Source organism: Phasianus colchicus, chromosome 11 (genome assembly GCF_987193195.1).
Source record: "Phasianus colchicus chromosome 11, bPhaCol1.hap1.1, whole genome shotgun sequence".
Lineage (NCBI taxonomy): Eukaryota > Metazoa > Chordata > Aves > Galliformes > Phasianidae > Phasianus > Phasianus colchicus.
The window spans coordinates 16015989-16032726 of NC_143446.1; the positions used below are offsets into that span (position 1 = coordinate 16015989).

The window sequence follows — 16738 nt, forward strand, 5'->3', positions numbered from 1 at the left end:
AGCATCTGCACATGCTCACTAGCTCTCAAAGCTTTTTCGGTAAAAGAGTGAATGCCAAAGTGCTTGCACTATATTGCTAAGGTGAATGGGAATGGCACATGTGACAGTTCACTTCTGTGTGTAGCATACGCCACAGACACCAGGGATTCGTGAACGCTATGAGTTCATTTCTCTGCCTATCACTCCATCCAAACAGATCACTGCAAATAATCATAAGGGGCAATGAAGGAGAGGACAAATTAATCCTTGCCCATGATGACAATGTTTTCTGGCTTTAAATTGCCCATTTTGTGAGTGGGGTAGCAGAGGGAAATGCTGTTGCACCATTCTGTAGTTTGGAGAGGCCGATTATCACCCACTATGGACAGTGAGTTGGCTTAGAATCAAATACTTGGAGAAAAGGTTTCTTTCTAGATGGATGCCTATAACTCCTTTCTTTGTACAGAATATTTGTACAGAGAATATTTGGGAGAAAGATCTTCCAGTATTGCAAGCATAAAATCATCCCAAAATTATTTCATTTATGCATGCAGCATAGGTAGTATATCAACTACATTTCTTCAGGCCCAGACTGTGACTTACTTCATTTTCTTAGTTCAAAAGTCTACAGATGTCAGAGAAGCTTTTAATACATGACAGGCAAAAAATATCTGCTCTAGGGGGACATTAATCTGCATTTCCTATAAGAAGTATATCAACATCTGTCTTAGTAAGGGTCACATACAATGGGAGAAAAATAGCACTGTAGTAGTGGCTGTATAGAAGCCATGCAGAGAAAAGGACAGTAGCACACCAAGTGCTTTGATTAACCACTTCTGCTCTTCCTAATCAGAAAGTCAATATTGTCTCTCTTTCTTTTTTCCCTTTTTTTTCTTTTTCTGCCAGAAGGAGGAACGTGTGAAGTTATAGCAGCACACAGATGCTGTAATAAGAATCGAATTGAGGAAAGATCACAAACAGTAAAATGTTCCTGTCTACCTGGGAAAGTGGCTGGGACTACACGAAACAGACCTTCCTGTGTTGATGGCAAGTAGCTTCTCTTGTATATATGTCTATGTATCTGTACCATCCAGTAAATAGGTTCAAGTCTATAGATTTCACGTAGGAACTTTGCTGTGTTGTCTGTTCAACTCAACAGGAAAGCCATATTGAGCACATGGATCACACCAAGGTTTATTCACAAAAATATGAGTAAAGCATTCAGTACAGCCACTCAGATCAGTGTAAAAGATATTGTGGCAGAATCAAGCTCTTAATAAATAACTGGATGAAATTATTCCTTGCATCACTTCAAGGGTACCTGAAGTGAGACTGAAGAATCAGTGGGTAACGTAGACTGGAGGACTTTGTAGACAAAGCTTAGAGGTTTTTACATTCAGTATTAAGAAGGTGAAAGACTGGGAGTACCTTCAAGAGATGAGAACCTAATGTTTTCTCAGCAAGTATTTGTGTTAAAGACTAAAAGAAAATATTGAATGATTTCAGAAAGGCTTTCAAAGTCTTAAGTGATGAGGCAGTAATCTTTACCTTGTTAGGCTGGGAATGCCATTCAGCTTCTGAACTCATAACTAAAAATGCACTATGAATGGACCTCTGAATGACTGCAGTTTAATCCACATACTGTCATTTTGTTATTGCTTAATTAACTCAATAAAAAGAAACTTTTCTGCAGAGCACACTCAAAAAAAAAACAACCAAAAAACAAAAAACAACAGCAACAAAAACAACCATAGGTGAAATCTACCACTGCTCTTAACCAAAGATCAGCTGTACAAGCCTTGAAAGGTTTCATGTTCTTCAGTGGATCGTGAGAAAGAGAGGCACTGGGTAGAGCAGACACCATTAATTCAGATCTCATAATTCTGCTCAGAGGACAGGAGCTCAAAGAGTGCTGTGTTAAGAAAGCTGGGTGCAGGTGTGGACTGGAGCCTAATTGCTTTGTCAGGATTACAATAAAAAGAAACGTTTTTGTCTGGAATTTTGAAAGGAGTTAAGGATAAAACAATGACTAATATAAAAGTGCAAAGTTAGTTCCATTGAAGTCACTGGTAAGATTCATGGTGACTTCAAAGCCCAAAAATGTGAACTACAAAGGAATGTCTTCCCTTTTCAAGTTTAGTTGTTGCAGTAAGACCATTGCTTCTTTTGAGGATGGCTAGTGAACAGTTCAAAAGCCCAACGTGTTGCTTGTAAAAATTAATAGAATGGGCATTTCCTTTGGCCTTTGTTTTATCCCAGACTTTGCTTTGTGACTTTTGACATACTGAACGGTGTTAAGTCAGATCTTTGACCTGTTTGGTGCAAAAAACTTCCTGTCAGAGATCTGTAGATGGCAATACTTTAACTCACATGAAGATCTGGAGTTTGCTGTCTCTTTTTTACATGTGGACATTTACAAAGGTCGTGTACAACTTGTTACCTTGTTCACCTACTGCAGTGAAATGATGGAGACCTTTTAGCCACACTGGGTTTTACAGTGTGGACGATTTCCAACCACAATCCATCATTCAGAAAGCTTATCTATCCCCATTACTGGGGACATTCAGGAACAGCAGTATACTATCAGCCAAACAGGTCAAACACTTTTGAGGTAGATACCATGTCAGCAGTCTGACTCATATGGGTAGTGATGATTTCAGCTGTGTGTATAAAAAAACTTGAATCTCAGTCTTGCCCTGTTTGTACCATTAGCCAAACTGTGACTTAATGGGATCCGAAGAAAACTTCTGGAGTTTCTCAGTCCAGTAGCATCAGAAAACACATCAAGGCCAATGCTTGATTGTTTATTGCAATCAGAATTGCTCCACACACACAAAAAAAGGCTTTTTTTATTTTGCTTTTGCTTTGTTACTTCTCAAAACACTTCTTTAAAACACATGGCTGAGAGCTGCTTGAGTTTTGGTGATTCTACCAGATATTAGCATTGTTTGAGGTCTGATAACTTCAGACAGGCAAACAAATAACTTTGTTACAACAGCATCAAACGTGAAGGTTATACCAGCACTATCACATTTGAATCAGGACTGTAACGTCCACCCATCATTCTTCTTTGACCTAATCTTCATGCAAAATTGATGTCACCTTTCTGAATAGGATAAGATTTTCTTTTGTAGCACAAATTAAGCTGGCTGGGTGAACCAGAGAGCAGCAATGAGCAAGTGACAGCAGGGAACTGATTTGTACAATCAACTCATGTCTTTTTCTTTTTCCTTCCCTTTCCCATTCCCATTCCCATTCTTTTTCCCTTTCCCTTTCCCTTTCCCTTTCGCTTTCCCTTTCAACTGTCTACACATGACTTGCAGTTTTCTTCAGTTGCCTCCATTAGCAAAGCAGCAGTGTGGTCACTTTTTTGTTGCAAGCAGAGATTGTTTTTGGAAGCAATCGTACTACACTTTAGTACTCAGTATACCCAGCATGAGTGTTTGATCAGACACAGGTATAGAACACCTTTTCTACGCTGATGTAGCTTGGTCACAAACTACAAATGTGGGCACAGAGGCCAAGTGACCCCCTGGGGTTCCTGTGTAAGTATTAAAAGAAGAGCTTTAGAAATATTCTCACAGCTCAAATAATTCACATCACTGCTCTAAAAACGTAACAGGAATACAAAACATTCGTAATTTTAGTACTGTCACTTTCATACAGCAAATAATGTGCATGTTACCATATCATTTACAGAGGTATTGAGCCATTCTATACACTCAGCAGGTGGTTATGCCCATGTGTTCTTCAATGCCTTGAATAATACATAATTTGTTCAACAGTACTGAAGTTTACTGTGTTATGGTTAATGATGCTCTCAGACACGTATTTTTGTAATGCTTGAATTCCCTGTTCCCTTCTCTTTACTCTTCCTCCACTCTCTTTCAAACTGTCAGAGCCAGTCAGCATCTTTTACACAATTCTCTGTGAAATTGATTGGACCACAGAGCATGCAATCAAAGAAAAGCACATGCACTGGCTTTAGAAATTGGTCAAGAAGGGACCATCACACAGGCTGTGCATGTTGGCTTTTAGGAAATCAGAGCTTTTAGCACCGGTCAAAATCAGTGAGAAAGGAGGAAGGCATTACTACAACTATTCCCAGTTTCTGTGCATTATCTCTCTCTCCAAGTTGTTCCTCTAGGAAATGTCACGGCCGAGGTCTAAGCGATCCCCCTCCATGTTGTCAGCAATACAGGATTTAAAGTGTCAGCTCCCATGGAACAGGACCAGTGTGCTAGCTCCCCATACCTGCTGCTGGCCTGCTTTAAACCAGCTATGCATCAGGGCAGAGGGAAATCACTCACTGATATGAACTATAAAATGAAATGAACCCAGAGTTTCCCATTCTCCTAGCCTGGCCTTGGAGCACATCAGCTTTCAAATCATTCTGTAATATATGAAATATTCACTCGCATGTACATACTTCAGGTTTCTATTAGTTTGAGGACCATCCATCACTAGCCACCATGCAGCCCTTTGAATTTACATCAGACTTTGTCAGGACAGTGCTAACAAACTCAACACAAGTCTTAATGACTCTTGGGAGCACCACGACTTTTAATGCTGCTCTGGGCCAGCACCTCACAACTCTCTTTGTGCTACTGATCGTAGATACTGCACATTATTCATCCCTGTGCATTGTTAGGAGCAGGAAGAGTATAGCATCCATCAACACTTGGGCTCTTTGCTGGCATCTGCCCTCCAACTAAAAAGGTCACGGCCCATAGGTCACTCCTTGGGCAGGCAGTACTTGCAGCCACGCTGTTGACAAGAGCTTAAGCTATTTTATTTTTAAATTATGGACAGGTTGCCGGATGTAAAGTGAGCATTCATAATTAAAGGGCTGTGGTCCTGCACCAGAAGAGGCTCAGCTCACCCCCTGCAGGAGCCTGAGCTGGCTCCTGTCCACACACCCTGCCCCAGCTCATGCCAGCAGGAGGTGGGCACAGAAAATATGGAAAGCTCGCAGAGTGAGAGCAAGATTTGAGCCCTGCAGAGTCAGACGAAAGACTCCTATTGACTTTGAGTCAGATCCTTAGCAAATACTTTGTTAGATATAATCCTGTATCTATCAGCACTTACATCGAGTGAAAATGGCTCACCGTCACAAAGCCAATGGTTTTCTATTTATCTTGTGTGTACTTTAGGTGGTATCACCAAAAAGCCTTCCCCCCCCCCCCCACTCTGTGAAAATACTTTCAATCAATTTTTATTTCTTGAAGAAAAAAGGAGAAAAAACCATGCTTTTATGCAATGGAAGGAGTCAGATTCTCATCCCTCTAGCTGTGCTTCAGCCTAGATGAGAGGAGATCTCAGGGTCCCACATTATTAATGCACTGTCTGTATGAATAACGAGCAGGCTTGGTGAATTATTTCACACTCCTGGGAAAATCTATAGCCCTGTCCTTCTGCAGCACCACGGAACCGAGCGGGAGTCTCGTATTTTTTGATTTGGTGAATTCAGATGACTTCATTTGTGAAGAGGAAAAAAATGTATCTGCTCCCTGCTGACACCCATTTAGTAAGCTAAAAAAAAAAAAAAAAATCACAGCGTATCGCATACACTATTAAATAGAAGCAAGCAAAGAAAGAAGCCTAACTTTGTGCTGGAATATTTTCAGACTTTGCTTCTGTCTGGAAACACGTCTTCTTGAAATGTCCTTGGAGCTGCCCTGCCATTGCAATCAGTACAGAGGAGCTGACCTTATGGAGGGTCATCCTCCCCATCGTAGCACCCAGTGCTGTTTGGAAGTGTAGGCATGTTCTGGTGGCTGAGGCATACTATGGGAGGATATTCAGGGGTTGAATTTGTAGCCAACATGGGATGAAGTTCCCATTTGTGCTGTGTGTGCTGCCTGCAGACCTCAGCCCCGCACTGGGGAGAAGCAGATGGATGAGCTTGCCTCTCTGGAGTGAGGATAGTGCTGTTATTGAGATCACCTGAGCACATCTTCATCTCTGCTATAATTTACCTCCCTACCCACATCTTATATTTCTTTCTTTTCTGACTGACACTGTGGTTTCCTGCAAAGCAAACCAATCACCCCTCTAATACCATGCCCAAAGAGCTGACTAATCCACCCCTGATGGAGTATTGAAGTGTGCAGAGCACACACTTCAATCCCAATTATTTTCTTCTGCAGGAAAAACATTTTTTGTTCCAATTCTGTTGTCGCTTTTCTTTTTTAAGACAGGAAAAAGTCATCAGCGTGGCTGTACCTCCACCTGCACAGGGTGAGCAGGCACTTTCCACACCCCAGCTGGCAGCCTCAGTGCCCACACGAGGGAGGAGAACCCTTGCAGCCACCAAGGTGCACAAGCAGCCACTTTACAATGAAATTAGAGCCCAGCATGGCTGCGTAGCTGCGGGAAGGCACATGGGAACATACAGAGGAAAGTAACGTTTCTCTGAAATACTTCTCATAAGCCAGTCAGAGGCTAAATGGAAAAACAGTAGGAGTTTTCTTGTCCTAAAGGTGGAATTAAGTGTTAATCATAATATTGGAAAGGGGGTTTTGGAGGCAGAGGTAGCAAGCTGACTGGAGAAAGAGCTTTGTTACCAAGCACTATGTGTGTATGGAGCAATCTTGCCAGCTGAAATAGGATATGTGGCAGCTCAGGAAGTACAGGTTTATACATTTACACTCTGCTTTTAAATAAACACTGAGGTTATCTGTGTCATGGGACATGGCACCCATGTGTGGTATCAGTACGACAACAAAAATGCATCCAGAAAGCACTGGACAACCAGAACCAGCTTTTCAGCTGTGGAAATCCAGAGAGAGCCACTGGTTTCTGCCAAATGAGGACATGGTTTGTTGAGTTTTGGAAAATGAAGAGAATGGTGACTGTCTATTAATCCTTCCTATGGTGCTTAGGGAATGTCAAGAGCCAACATTCAGCTAACCAGTGGCCAAGAGGAGCTTAGAGAAACACTGAGGTCGGGTTAGCATCTGTACTACATCTCCTTGCACCAAACCTCTGCAGTAATTCAGATGGTAATTTATCTTTGTCAGGAGGGACCACATTTCTCAGTGGCTAATTCTGCATAGGGTCACGTCGTACATCTTTTCTGCATCAGATACTGTGTTTTCAGTGTGCCAGGGCTGTGAAATGCTGCTTGCCTACAGGCGTCTCAAACGTGGGGGAGAAAATGCATGATTGGAGTATTGCAGAACATTAAGATTTTTTCTTTGCTTTCACAGCTACTTTGCATCTGTAAACAAGGAGCTAGTTCATGAGGCTGGAATGTGTTTTGTAGGATTAGGATATGAACACAAAGGAAATGGGTGATTAAGTAAAAGTAGAAAACATTGCTCTTCAGGAGACAAGAACCTGAAGCTATTACAGAATGCAGTTTTAAAGAGACAATGACCAAACCGTTGTAAGAGGAATACAAGTCATTAATTCTTTTTACCGATGCAGTTAGTTCCAATGAGAGTCACTAATTTAGGAGTGAGGATTGTCCACTGTGTTGAACTCCATGGATTAATCTGGCCACTGCAGCTAGAGGCAGACAAGTTAGCAGGTGTTTTATTGATTTCAGAGAATTGATAATCAGTAAAATTGATCTCACACGTTTCCTGTCTCTCCTTCCAGAGCACAGCAGATAGCTGTAGGACCTGATGTCTGTCTGCCCATAAGCTCTTTTTGGGTGATTTTCATGCACTGACATCACAGAATTGCCTTACATTTAGGAATCAAGTAAGCACATTTTAAGCAAAAGCTTTATTTCAAATCAGATTTTTTGCCAAGTTTCCTACTCAGCAGGTACATACCCTGCAGATTTTGAAACAGGTCTCCATCCATATTTGTCAGAAAGCAGTTTGCTAATCTGCTATCCCAGAAAAGCATTATTCCTCTTTGGCAGTTAATGTTTCCATGAAACACCCAGTTCACTGCAATAACTGCTCAAGGTTAAGCAAGCACAAGCACTGATGTAGTATGGCAAAATGCAATAATATTTTAAAAGTGCTGCCTTTCCTTTTTGTAACTATCATGCAAAAGACAGTGGAGTGGAAAGAAGCTGTGCTATACACATTTAAGCATTCTGCCCTGAATAATCCTCTGAAATACTGCTTGCAAGTTCTGTGTGCAAAAACAGCACTTGCAAAAACAGCAGTTGCAAACACACAAATTAAGTAAATAACAGCATTCCTGTCTGACTTGCGCTCTTCAAATGATCCCTGGTGCCCACAAATGAGGATCCCTAACAAAAAGCATTGGTTTGAGTTCACAGATTTCCCAGCTGAGCTTCTCAGTAGCACACAGCAAGATGGGGACTGTGATCAGAAGTGATCTGTAATTACAGTGGATGCAGTCTATGTGTATTGCATACAATTACGATTTCTAAATGAAATGAATAAGGGAGGTTTCAAAGTTCCTAAAATTCAAACTCAATTATGTACCATCACGGCCTCTCATTGGCTGTTGCCTGGTGCTGGAAGCAGTTTGAAAGGTGATAGTTTCTTGATAAAAAGAATAAATTGACAACATGGATTAGAAAGCTTTAACTCTGAATGTAGTGACCCTTACGTACAGATCTTTAGTGAAAATGTCTGCATGTGTACCCTGCATTGAATCAGTATATTTCTGAAGGAATCAGGAACACTCAATTACAACAAGGTTTGGGTGAGACCCTTTCCACGTGACCCACTTTAATTTTTTTAAACCCATTATTTATGGTAAGCACAGCTACACTCTTCATGCATTTCACTTATTCAATTTTTCAAGCCAAAATATGGGAACTGCATTATCTCCAGCACTCTCAGCAGGTAATCAGCATCCTGCAATATCAAGCCTTATGTCACCAGCAGTAATGGGCTGAAATAGTCAGAGCCCCATAAGGACTCTTCCTGCCCAGTTCCTATTAAAATTAATGGGGACTAGGCATCCATTCCCTTTAGGCAACTTTGAAAATATCAGCCAAAATGTAGTTGTAAGTATTAACCTTTAGGAAGTTAGTGTTGGCAGCTTCCCACTGCTCTGTAGCTGTTTCCAAAATCAGTGATTAGGCAGGAGCCCTGTGTGGGAGCTCCCACACAGGTTTAATGAGGTCTTCCTTTAGGGTAGAGAGGAGGAGCAGCTGTGGGCACTTTGCACCTTGGGGCTTTGTTGGCCAAGCAGGTAGTAGAGAGGCTGAAAGTTAAATGTGAGGGGTTGGGTGCTGTTTGTATAGGAGTACGAGCTTTTTTTTCTTTCTTCCTTCTTCTTTTTCCTGGACTTCAGTGGTGAGGAAGTTGGTCCTGCAAAGGTAAGGAGAAATGGTATGAAAGGTCTGTGTGTATCTGCATGTGATGCAGTGTGATGGTCTGGGGCAGAAATGCTAATAATATTGCAGCCTAATTGTTAAAAAATGTATTTGGTGTAGAAGAAAAACTGCCTGTGAGTGCTTTTATAATTTAAACCCAGTAAGGAGCTTCTACCCTACTGATTTAACCTTCTTTAATTAGGGTTTTTTTTTCCTTTCCTCTCTGTATTCATAAAGAAAAGTAGCCTGCTATTTAGAAAGAAAATGGGGATTAGAATCACTTATTATTGGATTACTATTAAACCAATAGAAATAGCAATAGAAATTCTTGCTTTTAAAAACCTCTGAGGTCTCAGATCTAATCCATACATACGACCTGTGAGGAAGCAGTACTTCAGGAGTACATTGGTGGTGGTTTAAAACAAAGGGCTTCAGCCCAGCTAATAAACTGGCAGTAGTGCATGTCTGAAATGCTTCCATGAGAGCTGGAAAGCAAAATGTCCTCTTGGAAATTTTCACCTGATAGTTCTAAAAGAACCAAAGGGTAATCAATGCCCTCAGTGAGCAGACTGTTCATGGATGGAAGATGCATTCCTAAATCAAATAAACTGTTAACTGTGAAGCATTAGCTAGGCTCTGCTTTACGTGGCGTGAGATAAGATGCAAATACAACACATGGGTCTCTGTTACTTGCTGCTGCTGAAAATGGAAAGTGATAAATGCACTTTCTTGATTTCAACAGTGCATCATGTAAGAACCAACTGGATCTTAATGACCTGTTCTGCTGCATTTTCACCACCGTTGTGAGTGCTAGCTCTGTGGTTTTTTGTTTGGCTGGGTTTGCTGAAGTGGATATCTACACCTTAGTAGGGAGTACTAATTGCATTTGGCAGGATTTTTATTCTGGTATTGATACTTTTTTACTTTCCTTATGACTGTTTGGTGGTCATGAATCTGGAAGAAATATGTAGCCAGGAGCTTAGCACTGCTGGCAAGTCCCAAAAGAAGCAAGAAGGCCTTCCAGAGAGCAGCCTGGTTCTGCTGAGCCTGCAGGTTTGAGCAGAGTTATGGGCAAGGCTTTATGTGATATCCCTGTGCTTAGGATGTGGATTGTGAGCTTGTTCTGCTGGCTTTCCCTGAAATATTAGATCTTGCTAACTCTAGCTTTCCGTGGACTATAAATCAGCCGTGTAAGAGAGGTGTCCTGCCTGTACAACATATTTGGTTGTCTACCCCTATACTCACTCACTTTGTGGCATAGTGCCGTATATCAAGGAATGTAGATGCTGCTGCTTTTTACCACGTTTTTCAGCTACAGTGACAGGTGCCTGAAATTATTACAGTAATTTTTTTGTTTGTTTGTTTTCTCTAAGAGAACAGCCCCATACATGCTGCGAAGTTCTTGCCAGGAGTTTTGCAGGGACCAAGAGGTCTATGCTTGGTTTCTTTTCCCCAGCAGGGGACCATAATCTTTCTTTCTTAGAAATGCTTCTGTGCCATATCTAAATATAGTAAAACCATACAACTGTTGCTGTATCTGTGAAGGATGAGATAAACACATATAGAAGGGCGAGGGGCAGACCGACAGAGTCCTGTTTTACGCTCCATTTTAGGTAGCCCTAAGGTAAAAGGAGATACTCCCACAGCCTGCTTTCCATTCCCATCCAAAAATGTTTTTCCTTCTAATTTTTCTTGGGTGTCAAAATAAATGAAAATGTTTCACAGTGATTAATGGTGCTCTGGTTACGCAGTGAGTGCTGGTAGAGATACAGCCAATCAAGGAAGAGACTATTTTGAGAAAGCCTCATCCTGTTTTGTTTTGACTTTATGCTGATATGTTGAATTTAAAAAAAAAAAAAAAAAAAAAAAGTGATGAAATTCAGCCAGCTACCTCAGCATGCATGTGTGCACATAGACACATACTTGGAGAGAGATGATAGATGGTTTTGCTGCTGGCTGGAGGTCTTTCTCAAAAGAAAAGCTCCATCGCTTGACACTTGCTGTACTGCTGGTCATTATTTCCTACTGGATTGTTTGCTTCAGGGATTAGTTGTGCAGGATGGGATGGCAGAAGAGTCCCTATGGTCACCAAGGCCACCCAGTGCTTTGTGGAGCTACAGGGCAGGAGATGAGGGGATACCCAGAAGTTGGATGAGGGGTGGGTAAGCCTCTAGCTCTCATCTGCCACCTTTGGAAATAGAGGAGGTGCTGAGTGCTGGCCCATCCCTGTTTTCTTTAATGTTATAGTGCATTTAAAAATGCTTGCTGAGTTTTGGAGAGAGGTCCTACACCTCATCGTTCTGATGTCAGTCAACTCAGAACTTCTATTTGGTTTTGACAGCGCTCATTCTACATTAAATCTACACGGTGTTTGTTCACCTGGAGACCTTAACTGCTATGTACAAAAGAAACTGCAGCACAATACTGTTTCTTTCACTGCTATTGATCTTTAGTTTCACATTGCAGTTTTGCCCTCTAGATTAAGGTGTTTGGGTTGTTTGTTTCTCTCGCGCTGCTCTGTATGTGAGCTGTTTAAAACTCATTTGATATTTTGACTTCCAGAGGGTTCTGCAGGGCTAAGGTTGTAGCTTATCCAATATTTTGACAAAGTCCAAGCTCTGTGTTGAAAATATCGATATAGTTTTAAGCTGTTTTTTCACCACAACTGTGAATAATCCAATTTTTAATTATCTTATACATTATTTTTTTAATGTCTTTTTTGATTAAAAGTTACTTGTTTGTCATTATAATAATTTTAATGGAAGGGATGCTGGAGGAACCAAGGGATGCTGAAATAGATTGTTATCTAGTGCAATGTATCGATCAGGTCAGGTGGTAAATTAACAGGAGCAGAACACCATTAAATTTTGAACTTAATTGCCTTCTACTCTTAATTTCCATTGAATATAATCAATAGGTGTCAGAGGAAAGTTAAAAGAGTTATTTAGCAAGCCACTATTTCCTGCAGCATAGTGGAAAACTACTGTTTCATCCTTAGTTGATGCAAATAATTTGCAGTTCAAGTGGCCACTTAAGTATTTTATCAAAGACACACTTCTAGTTCCGTCTTGATTAATCTTCATCCTGACAGAAAGGTGATTTAGTGATGCAATCTGTTTTGGTTTAGCTGTCCTGTTAGTCTTTCACTTACACTGGTGTTGCAACACTGTGTTAACGTCATGTTAGTCATTTTGTTTGAAAAGAAAATGTTACAGCCAATGGAAATGAAGATCGTAGCCTCGTTCTTGACTTCTTGGTTCTTCCACTAGCTTGTTTGGGCAAGTTTCTCTCTTCTTCCGTTTTCTTTGCTTGCAAAATACTGACTTAATTGCCTTTTCCAAGGTCTAGCATTAAACTGACGTGTTGCACTCTCTTCTAGAACTCCCTGTGCTGATGATGCATCTTGTTCTGATTTCCAGCTTGCTGCTTGGTTGTTAGCTCCTTGCGTTTCACATTTCTCTCTCCAGTAATAATTCAAATACTGTTTTTGTTATTCGCTGTCAGCCTTTAAGTATTGCTTATGCTGCTGTAAACTAAAACCAGTTCCTTATAAATCAATATCTCAATGCTATTATTATTTTACACCTCCGTGAACACTCTTTCTATTACCTAGTCTTTTCCTAATAAAATGTTGCAAAGGAAACACCATATTTCAGGTGGCCTTCTGCCAAAACTCAATGTCCAGTATCGCTGCCCTCTGGAATCACAGAGACATTAAAAAGCCACTGAATGTAGGATAGACATTTGATGCAAATTAGGGAATTACTGCAAACCTTGGTAGGCCTTGGAAGCTGTATTACTGAAGCAGCACATAGAATAAAATAGACCAAGGTAAGCATTCCTCATATTTCACAATAGTGTCAGTTCTGTGCCAGTGGTGCTATTCCATATTTATAACCTTATATTGGCATGAGGCAATTCACATTCAAGCTAATGGGAGTTTTCCAGGAGTGTTGATTCAGGTTCTTGACAAGAAATGAGTATAGCCTCTTTTGCACAGCTTTAGAGCAGAAATAGCATTTAGAGTAGAGAAGAGTCTGCTCGAGATTTTTATGAAGTGGCGCATAATGATGGATCACCAAATGGACAGACCTTCATAGAAGTTTCATTTTCTAAGAGATCTGATCTATACACTCTCTGAAAACCAAATATCTTTAGAGAGTGGCAAGTTACCCAGCTCAGAATTGTCAATACCTACAGCAAGATTTGCTCTGAAATTCTGACCTACATTTGTCCACAGCTCTCTCCATTGTGAAATGTCATTAATGGGTATTTTACTGGGAATTCTTTTGATTTTATTCAAGCCTGGTATATATGGAGATGAAAAAAATAAATAACCAGTGCTTGCTGTCTGCAAATTTCAAATCTGTCAAATCATCAAAAGAGCTAAACATGGATTTGTCACAGTTATTCCTTTTCACATAATTTTGGATAGGAGGGAATTTGTCATGGGGAGAAGAAAATAAAAGCATCTTGACAGTTATGAGGAATTTACTGCACTTACAGTGCGTTCCTGCTCTGTATAATTAAGGGTGTGGCCATGAATGAAGTTTTCTAAAGATGCCCCAAGAAGTGAAATACAGATAAAATACAACTCAAGGCTGGATTTTACTGGGATTCTCTTTCCTGCTTAGAAAATGCTGCCTTAGCAGATTGGAGGAAGGAAAAGGGAGATTTTTAGATGTTGAAAACAGTTAGGAGCTAATCACATTTATTCATGCTTTGTTGACACTGTTATATATCTTTGGGTCCATGCTGAGACTTCATGAGCCTCCATGGCCCAGTGTGTATTCCAGCTTCATGCAGAATGTAAATCTGATCAGAAGTTGTAAAATGTTTTATTCTCCTCTCACTGAAGTACAGAACACAAGAGGTCACCTATTCTTATCTCCTGACTTAGAGGCAGAATTAAATATACTTGCACTCCATTCCAGGCAAATACTGATCTGACCTTCCAAATCACCAGTAACAGGTATTCCACAGTATCTGTATTCCAGTGGCTAGTAGCTCTTGCAGTTGGGAATGGTTTCTTGTCTTTTTATAGTCAAAGATTCCATATTTCATCTGAATTAGAAGAAAATAATCATTTATTGTGAAAGAATAAAAGGTACTGGTATGGGCTTTCCAGGGCAGTCATGCACCAAGCAGCCCAAATTTGCATTTGGACTGTGCTGTCAGACATGGGATTTGAATTCTGTGTGATCCTGTCCGGAGTCAGGAATTGCACTTGATGGTCTTTGTGAGTCCCTTCCAACTTGGGATGTTCTGTGGAATATATTTTCCAAGGGAAGGATGGAGAGCAGAGTTTTGTGGTGAAGCTGTACTGTTAACAGGACTGCCTCTGCGAAGTGGTGACTTATTGGTCTGTATTACAGAACACAATGAATTGTGCAAGTCTGACAATCCCAGCCTGAGGATAGACTGAAATTCTCTGGTTCTTAGGTGTTGTGCCTACCTGTACTCATCCTCACGTTATGAACAGACAGAGATGAGCTGGTGTTTTGCATACAATATGTGTAGGGAATTGAATCACAAAGCAGGGCGTGCAGAAGCCTACAGTCAAAAAGTGAGTTGGTTAATTGAATATCTATCTCTGGCCAGGGTGGTGTCAGCAGTCAGAATAGCATTTGACGTTTCCTGTGGAGAAGAGCTTCTCTTGTGTTTCACCCTTCTGCCAATAAAAGCATAAAAGGAACTTCTGTTGCTAGGAGAATCAACAAGTCTCATTCAAATTATACTGATTCTAAGGCACTAAATTAGTCTCTCTATGATATCCCATTGACATTGTTCCTAGATTAACACGTAGCTGACTTTCTTCTTTCATCATCAACTGCTATAAGCAGAGGCTAACTTGCGTGATAGTTTTCTGCCACTATCTGCTGCCATAGAAAAACTCTACAGGAACAATTCAGCGTGCATGTACTGCTCACTGAGCAAGCAGAGATTTGTTGTGCATTGGGGTGAGCTTTCACCCTTCACTTGCTTCAGAAGAAGGCTCTGGAGGAAATGCTTCAAGCAGCAAAGAGAGGCAGCTGAGATGAGGTTTAACACTGATCATCTTTTCAAGCTGTCCTGACTTCTTCGATGCCTTTTGAAAGGAAAGGATCTGCTTGCGCTATGCAGCAGCCTATGGCAATCCATACTTCTCTATGGTATAGACATCTGCAAAGATCCCTGGCTGATTAGATGAGGGTAAAAGGACAACATTTATGTTAAGGATGATGATGAGAATGGTTTGGCTCAGTTAAGTTCTCTCTCTGGGTTGTTGTCATCATAGGAACCTTGAGAACTATAACTTACAGCATTATAGGTGCACAGCAATGGCAGATAAGGTAGGAAATTTGAGACACGCATGAATTAGGATTAAATGGAGCAAACTAATTCTTAATCATATCTAGTCACCACTAAAAAGAAGAAGATAGAAAGAGACAGAATCCAAATTAGCAGGATAACAGATTGCATATCTTGTTAGAAAGAAGTCCTGCGTTGTGAAGTGCTTGTGGATTTAATGTTTGATTCTACCCTTGTTTGTCATGCACATTGTAAAGCATATTTACAGTCATCGCCTTCTAGGTGAATTAGGGCAGTGAGTTTTTTGGTATTTTTAGAATATTTTATAGCTTAGGGCTTTGGCTGAAGTCCATCTGCTGTAATACTGAAGATTCATACCATTGTCAGGCTGGAGACTGCAATTGTTGCTTTTCTCTCCATACTCCACTGTGCTTGTAAGCGGATCAGAGCTGTGAATTTTCCCACATCCAGAAGTGGATCTGCATCATTTTTTATCCCTAGAAAGTTATCTTCCACTTGCAGTTTAGGTTTCCTGAGAAATGGTCAGATGGCATATGGAAAGCAGGCTTATCGTGAGCCGCTGGTATTTAAGAAATTAGATAAGACAGTAATTCTAGTTATGACCAAAAGTAAATTAATAAATATTAATTAAAGGAAAAATAAATCCAGCTCTGTGTGAGCCTGAATGCTGGGAGTTTAGCTAAAGAATGTAATTTTTACATAACTGTTCAAATTAGATAAGTTGACGCTATACACAAATCATTTTCAACTCGATCTTGTTATTCAGTCTAAAGGGTTTTTCAATAGCACTTTTGTGGAGTTTCTCAAAACTCTGCTTCTGCCAGCTTTGAGAAGACCTGCATCAGCTGAAGGGAAACTTCTGCTTCTGAAGGGGATTTTGTCAATAATTTCATGGCCAGTAGAACAGACAAATAACAGCTACAGGAAAGGTGTATAAGATGCTGCAAATGGGAAGTTCTTTATATAGCATCACTGGAAATGCAATATGAGTATTGTACCCAATACCCATTTTTCCATATGCACATTTTCAGCAAAATGAGCAGATTACAGTCTCTCTGTCTTGAATACTAAGTGCATTTTATAAAGACATGCTCAACATTCATATAAATAATAGTTTCTTTTCATCTTTGCAAGCCACCATCAGAGAGTGAATGCATCTTTGCTTCTTCATTCTTTCCCTTTGTCTTCCCA

At 40.5% G+C, this 16738-nt stretch overlaps 1 protein-coding gene across 4 annotated transcripts in view; it reads left to right on the forward strand.

Moving 5' to 3' along the window:
* The window catches only part of TAFA1 (TAFA chemokine like family member 1), a 202819-nt gene that overhangs the window by 165493 nt on the left and 20588 nt on the right, over nt 1–16738 (forward strand). For 3 of the 4 annotated variants that reach the window (XM_090148408.1, XM_090148409.1, XM_090148410.1), the window contains one exon: nt 886–1026. In XM_090148408.1, coding sequence (XP_090004534.1) covers nt 886–1026 — 141 coding nt within the window. The remainder of the gene's footprint in view (nt 1–885; nt 1027–16738) is intronic. The other variant, XM_090148412.1, reaches the window with a different exon arrangement.